General features: G+C 56.2%; 1 protein-coding gene across 5 annotated transcripts in view; it reads left to right on the forward strand.

Annotated features, from left to right (window-relative positions):
- PRDM2 (PR/SET domain 2) overlaps positions 1 to 15680 on the forward strand; it is a 123797-nt gene extending 108117 nt beyond the window's left edge. For all 5 annotated transcript variants that reach the window (XM_043573802.1, XM_043573798.1, XM_043573799.1 and 2 more), the window contains 2 exons: positions 9103 to 9246; positions 13819 to 15680. In XM_043573802.1, the coding sequence (XP_043429737.1) occupies positions 9103 to 9246; positions 13819 to 13844 (170 nt within the window). In that variant the 3' untranslated portion in view covers positions 13845 to 15680. The remainder of the gene's footprint in view (positions 1 to 9102; positions 9247 to 13818) is intronic.
- The last annotated feature ends 2213 nt before the right edge of the window (positions 15681 to 17893 follow it).

A 17893-nucleotide genomic window follows, 5' to 3' on the forward strand; every position in this document is an offset into this window, starting at 1 on the left:
GCTTGCCCGTCTGTAAAACAGGATGAACTGGCCCAGCCCTCCTCACTCCAGCCTGTTTGAGTCAGCCAGAATGCAGGGTGAGGGCTTTCGGGAATGGCGGGACAGTGCGGGGAGACGGGGCGGGTACGTGAGCAGACTCTGCCACCCAGACCCCTGCACTCTCTGAGGATGAGGCCTCCAGGCCCCGGGTCCACGGCGCCCTTGCCCCGTGGGCTGCGTCATCGCTGGTGACCTGTGCCCCGTTCTGGCACAGGACACCCATGCCTTTCCTGTGGCGCAACCCAGGCCTCCCAAAATGAGCTGGTTGAGACACCTTGGTAGCCCAGGAACCCCCTGGGCTCCCACAAGCTTCCCCCCCTAAGGTAGCTACCTCTTGTCTAGTGTCCTGGGATGGGCACCAGACAGCAAGACCTAGAAACCCCGTTTACCAGGGCAGATCCACACACGGCTAATTAAGACTCTTGGCCCCCATGACTCCAAACCATGCAAGGGGTTTGTCCCTGGAGTTGACTTAGTCTCTTTTTCTTTGGCCTGTGTCAACTGTAAAAGACGGAATGGCCGTAATAACGAAGTCTTCGCCTTTTCACAGAGTTTTGCCGTTTAAAAGAGCTTTTCCATCCAGCCCTCCGGGGAGGCTTATCAACCCGTTTCTGTCTCGAGATGGGAATCTGCTTTGTGTGTGTTCATCCGTCTTGTTCACGCTTCCTTTCGGCCTCCCTCCTGGTCTTAGCTGTTTCCTGTTGAGGAAAGCAGCCTGTTTCTGCTCAGTGAGAGGGGACAAGGGACGGCGCGTGGGGCGTGCTGGATGGAGCTGGGTGGCAGCCAGAGCAAAGTGCGGTGACAGGTGTCTGCATGAGGAGCCACTCCCCCATCTGTCCTGCTGGGGCCGAGAGGGCTCGGCTGGGGCGGTTGGCTGTGCTCTGCAGAGTCGGGTTCAAAGAATTGTCATAAAAGTGGGGGACCTGGTCCCACGGTTTGGGTGGGGCCTTGGCAGTGAGAGAAGCCTTCCGGGAAGTTGGCTTTCTGGGTGGATTGGGTTTTCAAGCCACGTGGAGGTTGAACTGCATCAGGATCTGGGCTCCCTCCGGGTTTGCCGTTTGCTGGTTCAGGGAACACTGTCCAGGCACCTCTCGTGCCGGGCTTGGTGGCAGACGGGTGGGTGAGACCTGAGCACAGATGGAGCTCTCTGGGGCCAGAGTTCAGTCTCGCCCCAGGGGCACCCGCCTCCCACAGTCCTCGTTCCGAGGCCGTTGCGGCTTCTGCCCTTCTTTGCCATTCGTGTCCCCTCGCTGCTGCTGCAGAACAACTTGCTGTGTGATCTTGCGTGAGTGACCTCCTCGCTTGGCTCAGTTTCCTCACAGAGAGTGAAGGGCTGCTTGGCATGGCCGCTGGGGTCCCCTGCCCCTCTCCTAGTCTTGCCAGGGCAGGAGACGCCACCACGGCAGGGATCTCCCCGCTGGCAGCTCCCTTTGGCTCAGGTCACCGCGGGCCGGGCCAGCCTTCCTGTCGACTGGCTTGCGTTATGAGCGCCCCACGAAGCAGGGGCACAGTTGGTCTTTTGGATGCATGGTGGCCAAATCAGCAGCCGGCACGGGCACGTGGCCTCCTTCAGAGCTGGTGGGAGGGAAGGAGGATCTGTGCCCGCAGGCCGACTTCAGCTCCGGGGTCAGATCTGTGTGAATCCTGGCTCCCTCCCTCCCTCCTTCCTTCCCCCTTTCCCATCTATTGCCACCTCTCTGTGTGACCCTGACCAAGTAACTTAACTTCTCTGTGCCGTCTTCTCAGCCAGAGAAAGGGCACGATAACCCTTCTCACGTGGTTACAGGGAATAGGGAGTGAAAACACCATCTAACCACAGAGGGGGCCGGGCTGGCGTTGCCCACCCCTGAGTGTTAGCTGCGGGCCTCCCTACCAGCACCCCCACATTCACCTGAAGGCCAGTGGTTTCACACCTTTGCCCCTGTCCCCCCAGGGCCACCTCCATGGTCCTCTCTCAGGCTCTGGTGCCAGGCCCTCCTTAGGCACAGCCACCTAGTGGCCTGCACTCGACTCCCTGCTGAAGATGTCCACTAGCCCCATGCTCCCCGGGCTTCAGATCCCCATACTTCCCCAGGGAGCTTATTAAAATGCAGGTTCTGACCCAGGAGGTCGCTGGGGATGGGGTAGGGTGGGGGGCGCTGAGCAGCTGCATTTCTAACAGGCCCGCAGGGACTGCTGACCACACTTTGAGGAGACAGATCACCAGTGGCTCTCAGAGCTGGCTTCTAAAATTTTCAGTGCCTGGGATGCAAATCAGCTGAATTAAAATCTGTAGGGCCTGGGGCTCCAGCCGCAGGATCGTTTCCATCTCTCCAGGTGATTCCAGTGAGCATTGGAGTTTGGAATTCCCCCCGCCCCCGTCCCTGGCTCCTGATGCCAGGGTTCCTCTGAACTGACACAGTTCAACCCAAAGCCCAACTTCTGTCCTCATGGGTGGCTGTCCCGTTTGGCTTCTTGGAATATTGAAAAGAGCTCTTTGGTCCCCATCGGTACAAGAACTGTGTCAGGGAGGGGCACCCAGGCTTTGGGGTCAGATGGTCCTGGATTCAGAGTTTGGTTGCACCCCGGTTGGCTAAGAGTTTGGACAGGTTCACCTCTCTGAACCTGTCTCTTCCCCTGTAACACACAGATCATCCTGTCCCTGCCCCAAGGGCTGCTGGGAATATTCGAGGAGCTCCCATGAAGCACCCAGAGTAGCTCCCGGCACTTAGTAGGTGCTCAATAAGTGATACTATTGCATAGTTTTTCTTGCTTGCCATACTCATTTTATAGGTGGGATGGCACAGGTTCAGTAGAGGCATTTTCCAGAGGCCACTTAGCGAGTCAACAGTGGATCAGGGCTGAAACTCAGGTTCCCACATCCCAGTGCCGTGTCCCTGTTCCTACCTCTGACTCCTGGCCCGGAGCCTCGTTCGGGTGGGAGGACCTCCCCAGAATGGAAGGGAAGGTGGAGTCAAAAGGTGCCACCATTCTTGGAAATGGCCGGTGGCTGGCTCCAGGAAGCAGGCGGTGGCATCCACAGCCCCGACCAGGGGGCTGCACCCAGCCTCCAGGGAATTTCAGCATCGTCTCCGGTTGTCTTACTGGCGCACCGGCTCCCACGCACTTTGCCTCCCCTTTACCTCTGGCAAGAGTGCAGAACGTGAGACTGACTTCAAGTGAGCTGCACTCCCGAGAACTTCTGGAGAGTTGCGTAAGACTCCTGTGTGGCCTACCCAGCTGTGGGGACTGCGTTCCAGGACATCCCTCCTAACTGGTGCGGGAGGAAGGGGGTCTCTGCTCGGACCCGTCGGCCCCCCCGGCCCCCCCTTGACTGAGCTCTCCTTGAAGGAGCTCTCTGGACCCTCTTCTTGTGAACTCACTCGGGGTTTTTCTCTACTGCGCCCAGGAGGCTGCTGTTACCACGGTTACCAGCAGGCTCTAGGCCACTGAACGTGTCCATGGCTCTCCGTCTTGGCCTCCTCGACCTTTGGCGACAGTAGATATTTAATGCTCCCCTTTCCTTGACATGCTTGCCCTTCTTGCCACCGCTCTCTCCGGGCTTCCCCAGGTCACCACTTGCCCCTCCACCCCCCCATCCCGTCCTGGGTCCCTGCACTTCTCTCTGTGGCCCCTTTCCCTTTTGTGAGCCATCTGGACCCCCCCAGATGCTGACCAATCCCGGAGTCCTGAGTTCGTTTCAGCCGCCCACGTGACCTCTCCTTTGGGTCGAGTACACACTTTAAATGGAATCCCGTGCAAACTGATCTCTCTCTGAAGCGTCTCCTGCCATCTTCCCATCTTGGCTAAAGGCAGACCGTCCTGCCCCGGGGTCTGTCCAGACTCCAGTGTCTTCCTGGCCCCCGCCCCAGCCCTGACATCCGGTTCATCAGCAAATCCTGTCGGCACCACTTCCAAACCATCCCTGGAGTCAGCCGCTTCTCACTGCCACCCTGGGGTCCAAGCTGCCATCCACTCCCACCTGGATGACGGCAGTCGCTTCCTAACTGGTCCCCCTCCCCCTCCCCACTTCCATTCTTGTCATCCCACAGTCTGTGCCCAACACAGTGGCCATGCCGGGTCATGTCCGTCTGCTGCCCAGAAGGACAACCTGGCTCCCACCTCACTCAGGGGTCACGAGACCCTCCCTTCTGCCCCCGCTTCTCTGACATTCCAGGCAAGTCCCACCTCAGGCCCTTTGCACGTACCGTTCGCACCACCCAGCCCAGGTTAGGCCCGGGTGTCCAAGCAGATCCGTCTCCCACAGCCTTCGGGTTTGACGCACATGGTTCTGTGAGGTGTTCCCTTCCGCCTTCCGGCCCTGCCTGCCCCCGCCGTGCACTGCTGAGCTCTCTCCTCGACGTCACTTCTCTCCGTGGGGATCACTACGGTGTGGCCTGCCACCTGTTCGTTTATTCCCTTTCTGACTGAGGAGGTGGCCGGGGAAGGTGGAAGTGTGATCCCTGTGCTCCCTGCTCCATCTGCCTCGTTCACACGTGCTGAGCCGCAGTGACCGCTCATCCCCGGGGTCGGGGTTAGTAGCTCCAACTAATTGAATAGGCTCTGAGGAGGTGGTGCGGGGTGCTCGCCCCCCAAATGGCAGGGAATGGGGGCCGTCCTTGGCCCGGCCACCCTCCCTCACCTGCGGGCTCTGAGTTTACAGTGCACGTCCCCAGTCTGACCAGTGATCTTCTTGGACAACGGCGTCTTTTGCTGTTCATGAGCTTGGGGTTTCTCTGGAAATTGCCTCCCTATGTCCTTAAACTATTTGTTCGGTGATTGGATCGCCTTTGCCCGTTATTTTTTTTTTTTAAGTTGTTTTGTTGTCACTTGACTCCCTCTCTGGTCCCTGCACCCTCTGTTCTTGGAAGGCCCCAGAGAGGCTCAGGTGTGGCTGCTGAGTCCCCTCCCCGGGGCTCCAGGAAGGCTGTGTGAGGGGACGGCGCGCCTTTGCCGTGACCCATGAGCTTGTGGAGACGGCCCAGGCAAACAAACCAACCCTGGTAGGTCCTAAGGGGTTCCTTGACCCGGAACCTTCCACTCTTGGAATCCTCTCCCAGCCGGGGCCTTCATTCCTGTTTCTTCAGTTTTGTTTCTTGCATGTAGACCCACGTGTCTAGCTGTCCTCTTTACCAGAAATCAGTGGGGGCTGAATGAGAACGGGGTGGCCTGGGGGCCAGGGGGCCCGAGTCTTGGCCTTGCGCTGGCATCAGACCCCCTCCGAACCTGGGTGTTTTTCCCGTCTCGGCCGCACTAAGTCGCATGCGGACTGGGTGACATAAAGAACTGTCTGTCTTACTTCCCAGAGCTTCCTTGGCCAAGCACCTGGCCGGTGGTGGACCCCCTCCTGTGTGCCAGGCGAAGGTCCAGGTGCCGGGGATGCGTCAGTGATGAGAAGGCCCCTGCGGAGCCAGTGAACAACCCAGTAGACTCTGAGTGTGTTGATGGTGCTGAACACGATAAAGGAAAAGGGCCTGGAGGCCATTGGGAGGCCGTGTTGCAGCTTCAGACGGAGTGCTGAGGGGAGGCTCTCGGAGGGAGGCCTTGAGCAAGATCGTGAGGGAGGGGTGAGCCCCATGAGGACCTGGGGGGCCTTCCTCAGCCTCGGGTAGGATCACTGGGGAGCTCACAAGTACCGACGCCCCTGCCACCCCCAGAGACGCTGACGCCACAGGCCTGGTGCGCAGACCTGGCCTCCCCGTGAGTAGCCGGGGCTGAGGGCCACTAGGAGGAGGGCTATGTGCAGACAGACGGAAGGACAGACGTGTTGAAGCAAGCCCAGCACGGCCTGGGGAACAGGAGCCCAAGGGGGCCGGGAGGCGATGCGCCCCCCCCCCCCCCCCCCCCGTGTGTCGAGGAACGAGAACGGGGTCACTGTGCTGGGAGCCTGGGACTGACAGTTGCCGCAGGGGCGTGTCATGATCCAGGGTGCCTTTTGGGAAGGGGCAGCTTGCTGTTCTGTAGAAAGATGGCAGGGGAGGCCGCATAGGAGCCAGGAGGCCAGTGAGGAGAGGGAGGGACTTGGCTGGTGGAGGGAGGGCCTGACCCGCCTCCTGCTCTGATCCGCCACGTCAGTCATCACAGTCATCACGGCACCAGGTGCCTCCCCCGTGTCCTGAATTCTTAGAAGGCCAGTGACCTCACATCCCGGTCCCAGGGCTCTTCCTAGCCCTGCTCTGCCTCCAGGCCAGCAGGGATGGTGTCCTGAGGTTCGGAGGCTGGGAGGCAGGGAGGTGGACACGAGGATCGCGACTGATGGCCATGCCGCCCCCTCCTCGGGCCGTGTCCCTTGGCAGGCGCCCACGTCCCCGCTGACTGCCACAGTGCAGACACCGTGCCCGTGGATGCTGGAGAGTGCCAGCATGTCCCGCGCTAAGAGCTTCCTCTGAATTTAATGGATGAAATGGCTAGCTTTGCACGTGGGGAAACCAGAGCCCAGAGAGGCCCCTGACTTGCCGAGGTCACACAGCTAGAGAGTGGGAACCTCAAGTCAGGAGGTCTTTGTGTGTTAACCGCTACCTTGCTGGGAGCTGGAGAGATACGTGGTTCCCGAGATGCTGTTTCTCAGCACCTGACATCTCAGCTCTGGGCAGCCCCCGGGCTCTCAAGAGTTCTCTGACCACCGGAAGGGTTTTGTGACCAGGTGTCCTGCTGGATATCACTGCCCTAGTCTTAATAGGACACATCCAGGTGGTGACTTGGTGTCTCCCCAGAAATTGTGGTCCATGGAACTGAAAGGGCTGGGCTCTGCTGCCCCAGGAAAGTCTCCAAATGTGTCTGAGCCTCAGTGTCCTCATCTGTGAAATGGGTATAAAAAGCGCTTGTTCTCCCTACATCTTGAGCTGCCGGGAGGGTCCAGAGATAATAGCAGAGAAAGGAAGTACTTGGGAATTACAGGGGATGTGTGTGTGCTGGCTGGCGTTGCCCTCTGCTGGGCCTGGCCGTGTGCTGAGAGGTGGCAAGAGGGGCCTCCCTTCAGGCGCTTTGGCCCCCACCCCCCAATGTAAGCTCTCCAACCACACGGATGCTGAGGGAGGGGTTGGGGAGAAAGCTCGCCCCCTAGCGGACAAGGCTGTGGTTGCCGCAGCTGCAGGAGCCTGAGGGTGGAACAGGTGTGCCAGGGAGCAGAGAAATGCCGGCCAACTGGAGAGGGCTGGGAGGCCAGGGCAGTTATCTTTGACGGATCTGGTGTCTGAGTGTTTAGTAGATGGGTAATGATGGTGACAGAGGGAGACGTAGACGTTGATGATGCAGGGTCTGCTCCCCTCCATTGGAGACATTTCTGCAGAGAGGGGACAGTGTAGGGGGATTCGCGGTGTCCCAGGACAAGGGCGTGCAGGTGGGCCAGGTTTCCAGCCAGCTGACTGTCTCTCCCACAGTCGGGTCGGCTGCCCGAGGGGCTGTGCTCACGTTGGGGTACCAGCCAGCCCCCAGGCCACCCCATGGGCCTTGTGACCCTGGGGCTTTGGTGGTCCATCTGGGGCACAGGCTTGCCGCTGAGCATTGGGTCTTAGTTTTCTGCCTTGAATCTTGCTCAGATAGTAGAATAAGCTGACCACGGGCCTCGATCGCACAGCTTGGGGAGGAATTCACCCCGGAGGCAGCCCTGCGTCTTGACTTGGGGGCCAGATTCTCATTTGTCTGTCTATACGTTTGTTTGTTTACGCATTCGCTTACTTCGTTTATCATAATAGGTGTTTCTTGGTGGCTGCAACTTGGACGCGGTTAGCGTTTGGATTGTTGTGGAACGTTTAGCAGTATCCCCGACCCCAGCCGCCAGCCACCGGTAGCCACATCCCTTCCCTGAGATGTGACGACCAGAAATGTCTCTGGACACTGCCAAATGCTTGCCCTTGTTGAGAACCAGCGATCTAAACCCTGATGTTTCAGCTTCGAGACTGGCCCTTTCCCATCTCTCGCTCCCTCAGACAGCTGGCTCCGGGCCAACCCCCGGTGCAGGTGATGTGCCCGGAGTGTTCACCCTTCCTGCTTTCCCGCTCCCCTCACCTTCCACCTCTCCTGTCCGGAGGGCCTGCTCACTTCCATTCTTCCGCCTGGGGACAGAACTGGGACCTGAGACAAGTTACTTAACCTCTCTGCGCCTGTTTCCTTCTCTGTAAATTAGGGCTAATATAGTAAATGCGCCTTGATAGGTTGTATGTAGAGGGAGATAGTTGATGGACGTAAATACTTAGCACACTTCCGGCGTATGTGTGGTTCGTAGTCAACACATACTTATTTTTGTTGTGCTGAGTGGGTTGTGCTACGATATATCCGCAAGCGAGACAGAAGCCCTGACCTTGGGATTTCACGGGCCAGGAGGGAGGCAGATCCGTTATGTTGCAATTGTGACTCAGTGGAACAAATGCTGTGGTGGGGAAGCCCCAGGGGGCAGCGGGAGCCTGCAGAAGAGATGCCTCACCCAGGGGTTAAAGAAGGAAGGCTTTCCGGAGGAAGCGGTATCCCAGCCAGGACCTGAAAGATGAGTCTGGGTTTGCCGGGTGAAGGGAGGGGAGGAATCGTGGTCTACGTTACCTACCTTTAAGAAAAGTTTTAAAGGCTTCCCTGGGAAAGAATAATCGAATTTAGTGGGCTGTGGTAGCAGATAGGGCCGGACCCGTGTCCCACGATCCGGGCTCAGAGATTCCTGGAATGAACGTGCTTGGCGCAGCGAGGCTGGAATAGGTGCCAAGTGCAGCGTTAGCGGCCTGGAGAGGACCCGCTGCAGGTGCTAGAGGCACCTTGGTACCAGGAGCCTCCAGATGCTTCCGAGGGGAGGACGTGCCTGGGAAGGCAGATGGGGAAACAGTGCAGCCGCTGTGTGCACAGCAGGGCTACGCCCCCAGCTCGCCCGTCCCTCTGCGGTGGGGGAGGGGTCCCCAGGACGCCCCTGCCGAGTGCCGTGTCTCGGCACCCAGCTGGCAGATGCTTCCGCCATCACTTTCAAGGGGACGGAAGGTGGTGGGCGGAGCGCGGTGGAGCTCCCGCGGGTTGTTGAAGCTCACCTGCCGTAGGCCTTGGGGTGCTGTCTGGGGCACCGGGGTGGGCCCCTGGTGATGGTGTGTGTCGTTCTCTCCCCAACAGCTACAGTCTCCGCCTGGCGTCCCGGTGTCCTCCTCCAGCCGCCCCATACATCACCAGGCAGTGTAGGAATGTCAAGGCGACGGCTGCAGCCCAGTTCCAGGGACCCCTCTTCAAAGAGTAGACACCTCGCCTGCTCCCTGACAGGTACGAGGAGGGTGGAGCAGCTTCTGGCACTGCGTGGGCGGCTCTGGGGCCCGGGAGGGCTGGGGCTTGGGTCTTTGGGCTGGGCTGGGAAGCAGGGAAGAGGGTGGGCCTGGTGTGTGCCTGGTGGAGCCCGGGGCCTTCCTGCAGGTAGGTGCAGACCCTGGACCCCGCCCCCAGCTCTGCCACTTACTGGCGGTGGGACCTCAGCAAGGTACTCAGCTTCTCTGAGCCTCAGTTTCCACATCTATAAAGTGGGGGTGACCTACTTCATAGGTTGTGAGAATTACAAGGGTCACATGTATGCAAAACCTGTAGATCAGCGCCTGACGCATAGAAAGCATCAGGTAAGTATTAGCTCTTGTTACTGATCGAATAAGAACAGCAACAATAACCAGCATTAATCGAGACCTTCAGAGGCTTTAAGCCCAGAAAAGATCGTGTAGTCTTTGTTTGCACAACGTATTTGAAAGTGAAAGTACTACTTTTCTGTAAGATACAGAGGTTAAATTTATGTTGAACCAGAAGTCTCTTTCTAGACTGTCTGATGGTAAAACCTGAATTCATTTATAGGAGCCGGACTTTCCATCTTTTGAGGGGAGGGCTGGGCTTTGCCAGTGACTTCGAGTAGGTTTGGGCTTCTTTGTTGGTGACACGGCACATCTTCCTTCCTTGTGTCCCTGAGACCAGCCTCTAAAGAAACGATTGGAGGACTGCATGCACCTGTGCAGTGGGGCACCGGTTAAAGATACCCCGAGGTGCAACTCCAGGTTTGCTAAAAAGCATCCTTGGTGTGCAGGGCCTGGGAATCTGTGTTAGCAGGTGGCCCTGTGATTCTGGGATGCACTCAAGTTTGCGGCTGCCTTCTTAATGCAGCCAGGGTTGTTCAGAATGAGAACATCACTGTTTAAGGCAAGAATGGGCTGAATTCTGAAACTCTGGCGTCTTCTGTGTTCTACTTTCCTCCCTTCCACCTGCCCTGATGCCCACAGAGTGCACTCACTGCTTCCTTCCTGAAGCTGCTGGAGTCTCTGGGCTTGGCTTTATTTCTCTGGGGCTTGGGGAGGGGAACGGAAACAGAACCCACTTTCCCCAGAGAGTCTGTTGTCTTGAGCCAGAACTGAGCCCGCGTCTCCAGCACAGGCTCCTGAGAGGGCTCACGGCCCTGAGCTGGGGATGCTGGGGAGCCGAGTTGGAGTGGACTCTAGGATAGCACCTAGCTGGAAGGCCCGGGAGATCGTCCCTCCCCTCTCCCATCTTACAGTTGGGAAGATTGGGGCCTGGAGACGAGAGGCTGGGCTGGAGTCTCCCAGAGAATGGGAGTCTGTGCCAGGATAATTCTGGGGCCCAGGACGTCCCTGTGGTGGCCGCCGGAGGTGTTCTTTGCAACCTGAAGGAGAGCCAGGTGCAACTGGGCTGATCCGTCCGCAGACAGGGTGCGTCCGTTGGCTACCGCAGTCTCTGGTGGTGACACAGTGTTGGCCAAGCATTGCTAATTCGGGCTCTGCCCAGGGGCCAGGGCACGAACCCGGAAGTATGCCTTGTCTTCCCTTATTTTCAAGCAGGTGCAGCTCCCCCGGCAAGGTGCTCAGGTGAATAGAAGCCCAATGTAATTAGCATCTGCAGTTAACAGCCTCTATTCGCCCATCAACAGTGAGCATTCGGAACCGAATGGCCTAATTTCTAAGTGACTGGAACTTGCCCCTTCAAGTCTTAAACTTTTTTATGTTTCTAATTTGTATTTACAACAAGCCTGTTGTGGATCTATCTATATAGATCTATCTATCTATAGATACGTATACCTGTATACAAATTAAAAGAACACCTTATTTATACTGTTTGTCTTGCTCGGGCCGCCATAACAAAATACCACAGACTGGGGCTTAAACATGCAGACATTTGTCTCTTACAGTTCTGGAGGCAGAAGTCTCAGGCCAGGGCGCCGGCACGGTCCTCACCAGAACCTTCTTCCCGGCTCACAGAGGCCATCTTCTGGCTGCATCCTCCGCGGTGCAGAGAGGAGGCCCTGGTGTCCCTTGTAAGGGCACTAATCCCATCACACGAGGGGTGAGGGCTTCCTCATGTGAATCTTGAGAGGGACACGGTTCAGCCCATTGCCGTGTTTAACACATATCCAGAATGATTTTTTTTTCAGTGCTGTGACAAAGGATGTTAGCGTGGGCAGGGTGTGTAGGTCACAGAGAGGCAGTTGGCAGAACTGGGGGCAGAACTTGAGTCGTCTGACTCCTAGAATGGATGGTGGACTTTTTAAGTGGCCTACGCTTGTCCCCTGAAACCCCGTGTGAGACTGTGTGTGCAGTGGGGTCTGTTATGAGGAACGGGTGACATCCTGGAAGCGCCCAGGCCCCGGGACTGCCCCTCACCTGTTGCTCTCGCTGGCTTAGAGGCTCTGGCCACTTTACTCGACGGTCCGAACCGAGCTAGGAGCTCGGCTTTTCTCCTGTGACTGTTGTCTGCGGGCACCTCCCTTTTCTGGGCTTTATCGGTGCCATGGGCAAAGCCCAGAGCTTTCTGTTCGCTTTCAGGTATAAAACGTGCCACCTTGCCCAGTCCAGCGTGAAGCCTGCCCCTGCACGTCCTGTCCGCCTCTGTCTCTTTCTGTTGCTTGGGGCCAGCTGCACTTGGGCCCCGGGGTCTTCGAGGGGGACGTCCGGGGAAGGGACTGGCACCTCTCAGTCATCTGGCTGCCTCCGTGATCTTCCCCTCAGCTGTCGCTGGCCTCGGGGCAGGCTTCCTAGCGCTGGCCTCTTATGGGGTCCCAGGAGTGGGGTGGGTGGGGTGTCTTCCCCTGCCCGCCTCCCTGATAAGAGAGCTCCCCTCTAGCAGATTCTGCCCAGCTCCAGCCCCAGTGGTCCAGCCCATGGCCCCTGCTGCTGGGGTCCCCTCCCTGAAGGGCTGCCCCTCGGGCTGGGGACTGGCAAGACGGCTTCTTTTGTGGGTCCCGCTCGATGACCCACAGGTAATACACACAGAACACCAGCCACACCGGCCCGAGGACATGCAGGCCACTCCATGGCTGGCCCCTGTCTCTGCGTTCTTTTTCTCCCCCGGCTTGTGCGGGGATGGGCCTGGGCACACGTGGGCCCCCACCGGGAAGGGAGGCCCCCTCTCTTGAAGGCGCCCTCCTGTACTGCAAGCGGCCCTCCTTCCAGCCCCATCAAGAGGTTTCAGGGGGTGGGGGTTGGAATGGATCGTGGTCAAGTGTGCATTTTCTGGAAGCGAATCCTGGCTCTAACAGTCCTGGTAGGTACTTCACTTCTCTGCGTTCCAATTTGCCCATCTGCAAAATGGGTTAATGGTATACCTGGGTCATAGGGCTGCTGCAAGGACTGCGTGGGTTAGTACGTGAGACGCCCTTAGGAAAGTGGCTGGTGTGTGGTCAGCCTGCCTTGAATCAGCCCTGCTGTTTCTGCTCCCACTGAGCTATCAGAGTAGTGGTAGGAGGAGGAGGAGTTACAGGAATGATGACCAGGTCCATGGGGTGAGAGAACAGCCCCTGAACTTGGCCCAGCACAACGCCATGCTCCTATTCCGCCCAGCGCAGCAGAAGTTACTGAGGACTGATTCACGAGCCTGGCTCTGTTGTCAAGTACTGCGAGTGGGGTTTCCGTGCAGGAGGCACGCAGCCCAAGCCATTCGCTATGACGGAAAGCACACGCGGGCTCTGGGGTGGGCTCGGCTTGAGTTCCAGCCCCGCCTCTGCCCCTCGTTACCGGCCTGACCTGGTGAAAGCCGCTTGCCCTCTCTGAGCCTCTGTTTCTTCCATGCAAGATGGGGATCAGTGTCACCTGCCACGAGGGTCATCGGGACCGTTAGAATGAAATCAGGTGATAGTGTAATCACTCCGGAAAAACCTTTGGCAGTATTGACTGAAGTGGGGCCCAGCAGTTACACCACTAGGGAGACACTCAGCGGGTGTGTGCACACGCATGGGAGAGCTACCAGCCAGCACTTCCACTTGGCGCAAATAGGCACGCATGGGCGCCACACGTGTCTTCCAGGCGTAGATAAGCGAGTCGTAGCCGCCCGCATTCCTCACGGTGGCCCCGGATCGGAAGCTGCCCGCTCGTGCACTGGTGGGGACCAGCCAGATGAAAGTGGCAGGATCCTGCGGTAGAATCTCCCAGCAAGGAGGTGGACAGAGCTGCACGCACGGGCTCCAAAGGGATGAATCCCCCAAATGCACCATGTGGAAGAAGCCCAGACGGGAAGGATGTGTGCTGGTTGATTCCATTTACTTCAGTTAAAAAACGGACAAAAATCAATCCCTGGTGATCGAGGGGAGGTAGTTATTCTGGGGGTGAGGGTTAGTGCTGGTCCTAAAAAGGAGCCTGGGCTGGGGGCTAAGGGGAGGTTGGTCACGTTCTGTTTCTTGATCTGGGTGCTGGTTACACGGGTGGAAATTCATCAAGCTGTGCTTTCTTTCTGTACGCGTGGTGTATGTCAGTAAATTGTTGCATTAGAAGAACTGACTGAGATGGTGCTTCAACAGCCCGGGGAAGGCACTGAGGATGCGGCCACTGTTACCATTTTTCTTTTCTTTTTCTCCTTCAGCACCTGAAGTGACCTGGAGTCAGTGAAGCCAAAGGGACTGGCTGGCCCTCTGCCCCGCAGGGAGTACCGACCTATTCCAGTTTTACGAGCCTGCGAGAGAAAGGGAGGGAGTGTGTGCGTGCGTGGGTGTGCGTGTGCGGTCTTCAGACGAGGGTCCCAAACCCCAGGGAGGCAGGAAGGCAGCTGACTCCACAGCGTGGACGACACGTGGGTGCAGCCCCTGGGACCGTGTTCTGCAGCCCAGCCTTCCTGCTGGGGTGGGGCCTCTCCTACTATGCAATTTTTCAAGAGCTCCTTGATCCTGCTTTTTGCTTTCTCGAGTTGTCTTTTGCCATGGCGGGGACTGTGGTCTGGCTCAGGGGTCAGTTCTAGGCCTGTCCGAGGAAGGCCTTCAGGAGGAGGCCGAGTCTCCTTTCTCACCGCCCCACCTTCCCTAGCCTTCCAACGTCTCTGGGAATCAACGGCGTGTAGACACGTCAGAGCCTTGCTGTCGACCCCCTTGGCCTGCGCACTTCGAAAACCCCCCTTCTTTGCCTGAGCTGCTGGCTTGAGTCGTTTCCAGATTCGAAATTCTAGTCAGTCCCTGGGCATCTGGGAGAGAAGTCCCCGTCCCCATTTGCAGACCTGGTTGCCCCCTTGGGAGAGGCAGGGGATGGGACAGCATGTGGCAGGAGGGGGAGGTCTCCCCAGTGCTTCTTTGCCTCACTTGGGACCATCAACACTTTAGCGACTGACCTTCCCAAATTAGCTGAAAAGGGAAACAAAAATTGGGAAATGAAGATAAGCGGAAGGATTAAGAAGCACAGGGGGAAGAAGAAGAGATTTCTAGAGGCCACCAGTCGCCTGCCAGGGAACGATGGAGCTGGCCCCTGCTTTGTGCAGGGACAGCCCATGTCTCGGAGAAACGGGTGAGCTGAGCTAGGAGTTTGGACCCAGTTCAGTGAGGGTCTTGGGTTTTGTGCCTTTGGGGCAGACCCCAGACACGGATGTCTGAGACCACTTTGGCGCTGTTTTCTCAGCTCCGTTTTCAGTAGTGATGTATCAGACCCACAGTGGAAGGAGAGAACTTGGGAGAACGTGAGTGGTCACACACAAAAAGGGACTTTTTTTTTTTTCCCCCCCAGGGCTACTATGGTTGATCTTGCAACTCTGTAAATATGTACGTAGACACTTTTAAAAGCACGTATTTATGTCCCTGACTGTAAATGCCCCCTTTTTAAAGTTTTATAACTTGTGTTATTTAATTACTCAGCCGACTGGCTGCAGTGTAGGGTCTGATCATGGTCCGGGAGAAAGGTCTCACGAGATCCTCACATGGACAGAAAAGTGCCGATGGCTGGCCCGCATCCCAGTTTTCCATTTGCCACCCAGCTACACACCAGTGTTTGTTGTAAATTCCCATAAGCTGGAATCCTTTTGCCCACTCCTAAAATTAACCCTCACAAGCATGGAAAGCTGTGGCCGTTCCTTATCCCCACGATACGATTTTGTCCCATCAATGTCGACGCTCATCTTCTCCGTTCTGGAAGGTTTCCCCTCTCAGCAGCAAGGAGGGCTCACGAACCCAGAGCTTCGAACGTTCACCTTCAGCCGATGGTGAATTCCAGGAAACGTCGCTGGGGGCTGGGGGCCGCTCGTTTTTGCATGCGCAAAAGTGCCGGTCAGCTTTCCACCCTCTCAGACTAGCGGAAAGGGTTACACGAGTGTTCCGATCGCGACAACGGGGGTGGTCTTCTAAAGAGTGGTGTTTGCTGGTCAGTGGTGGTTTTGGGGGCGTGGGTTTGGATCACGGAAGAGGACGGTTCTGTATCTGCCATGTGAAGAAAAGTAACAATAAAAGTGTGAAGCCCGATTGTAAGGAACAAGCCTGGGAGTGATCGTTTCGGTTTCTGTGTTTTGTGTCTTCCATTTTGGCGATCTCTGTGGGGCGTAGGGTGGGGGTGGGATGAAGCGGCTTTGAAGGCCCCCTTCCAGCCGTGAGAGAAAGCCGAGGTTTCGAGGACGCTCACTGTGGAAAACCCTACCTGGTGAGTAGGGTCACTTGCCTTCAAAACCCTCTTCCACCTGCCAGCTAGTTAGTTAAGCCATTTCACTAAGGCTAGAAAGGCCTCTGTGATCGTACATATATTCTTAGAGCAGCTTTACTGAGCTCACATTCACATACCATACAGTTAACCCACATCATTGTACAAATCAGCGCTTTTTAGTAGTAGAGTTGTACAGCTGGCACTGCATTCAGTTCTACAACATTTCCAGTCACCCCAATGAGAAACCTCCTGCCCAGTCACAGTCACTCCCCCTTTCTCCCCAAGCCGCTAGCCCTAGGCAACCACAAATCTACTTTGTATCCATGTAGATTTACCTCTCCTGGACATGCCACCGAAACGGGGTCACGCAGCATGTGATCTTTCATGACCAGCTGCTTTCTCTTCGTATAGTATTTTCCAGGCTTACCCAGGTTGCAGCATACATCGCTTCCTTCCATTCTATGGCCAGATACCCCTTGGTTTGGATGTACTCGTGCAATATTTGGGACTTACTTAACACTTAGAAAAGGGAATCACTCGTTGTTTATCTATGGGAATTCGGATCTAACCGGTCCGCTGGCTCTTACCTGGCAACTGTTACCTCTGCAGCAGTGACTTCAGCTGTTGTTCTAGGGGCCGTATACTGAGAATTGCCATGTGCCAACCATTCCCCACACATTCCCTCTCCTGTCACAGCAACCCAGCAGGACAGGTACTTCGACAGCCATCTCACAGGTGAAGAAACAGGCTCAGACGCATTAAGCCATTTGCCCAGGGCCACACAGCTGGCAGATGTAGACTGGGGATTGGATTCAGCCCTTTCCGGCCCAAAGTTCAGTATTTCCTACTTGCCTCTCGCTGCTGCCTCTCATGTCACCCTTTGGTTTCTCCGGCTCTCAAGCCACCTGCAGGTAGAAACTGTGTACAACATGGGTCAGTCCCCCCCAGCTCCCCAGAACAGCAGTCAGCTACTGGACTTCTGCTCCACCCCAGACTGGCCATAAGAGAAGCAGAGGTTTAAAAGTATGGGTGAAGATGTCCATCAACTGATGAATGGATAAAGATGTGGTTTATATATACAATGGAATATACTTGGCAATGAGAAAGAATGATATCTTGCCATTTGTGACAACGTGGATGGAACTGGAGGGTATTATGCTGAGTGAAATAAGTCCGAGAGAGACAGATCTGTGTTTTCGTTCATATGTGGAACTTGAGAAACTTAACAGACGACCATGGCAGAAGGGAAAGGGAAAAAAATAGGTTCAAACAGAGAGGGAGGCAAACCCATAAGAGACTCTTAAATACAGAGAACAAACAGGGTTGATGGGAGGGGTGGGGGACAGGGGAAAATGGATGATGGGCATTGAGGAGGACACTTGCTGGGATGAGCACTGGGTGTCGTATGTAAGCGATGAGTCACAGGAATCTACCCCCGAAACCAAGAGTACAGTGTATATACACTGTATGTTGGCTAACTCGACAATAATTATATAAATATAAATATATAAAAAATATACATACATATATACATATATATGTATATACATATATATGTATATGTATATGTATATGTATATGTATATGTATATGTATATGTATATGTATGTATATGGTATGGGTGAAATCCCAACTCTGCTCGCTCCAGCACATGTCACTGGCCTAGCCTTGGTTCCTTGTTTGTACAAGGGGATGACCACTCTGCCCACCTTCCTGATTTCTAGCTACTATGTGTTTGCCTAAAGGTAAGTGAATTTACCTGCCTCAGGGATCACCTGACTGATGGTTCAAGGAGAGATTCTTGGCCTCCAATTTCACATCTGCTGAATCAGAATCCCTGGGGGCGGGGCGGGGGTGGGGTGGGGTGGGGTCTGGGCCACCTGCCTGGCCAACTGTTCTGCGCAGTCCACCAATTTTAACGCCGGGCAAAGGCCGTAGCATGTCTGCAAACAGGCAGACCAGTGAATCAGGGGCGCCCCTGGGGTTTGCATTAACCGGCTTCTCCAGTGCTTTTTCTGAGCGTCAGGCTGTGCCTGGCGCCCAGTCAC

Source organism: Prionailurus bengalensis, chromosome C1, assembly GCF_016509475.1.
Source record: "Prionailurus bengalensis isolate Pbe53 chromosome C1, Fcat_Pben_1.1_paternal_pri, whole genome shotgun sequence".
NCBI lineage: Eukaryota > Metazoa > Chordata > Mammalia > Carnivora > Felidae > Prionailurus > Prionailurus bengalensis.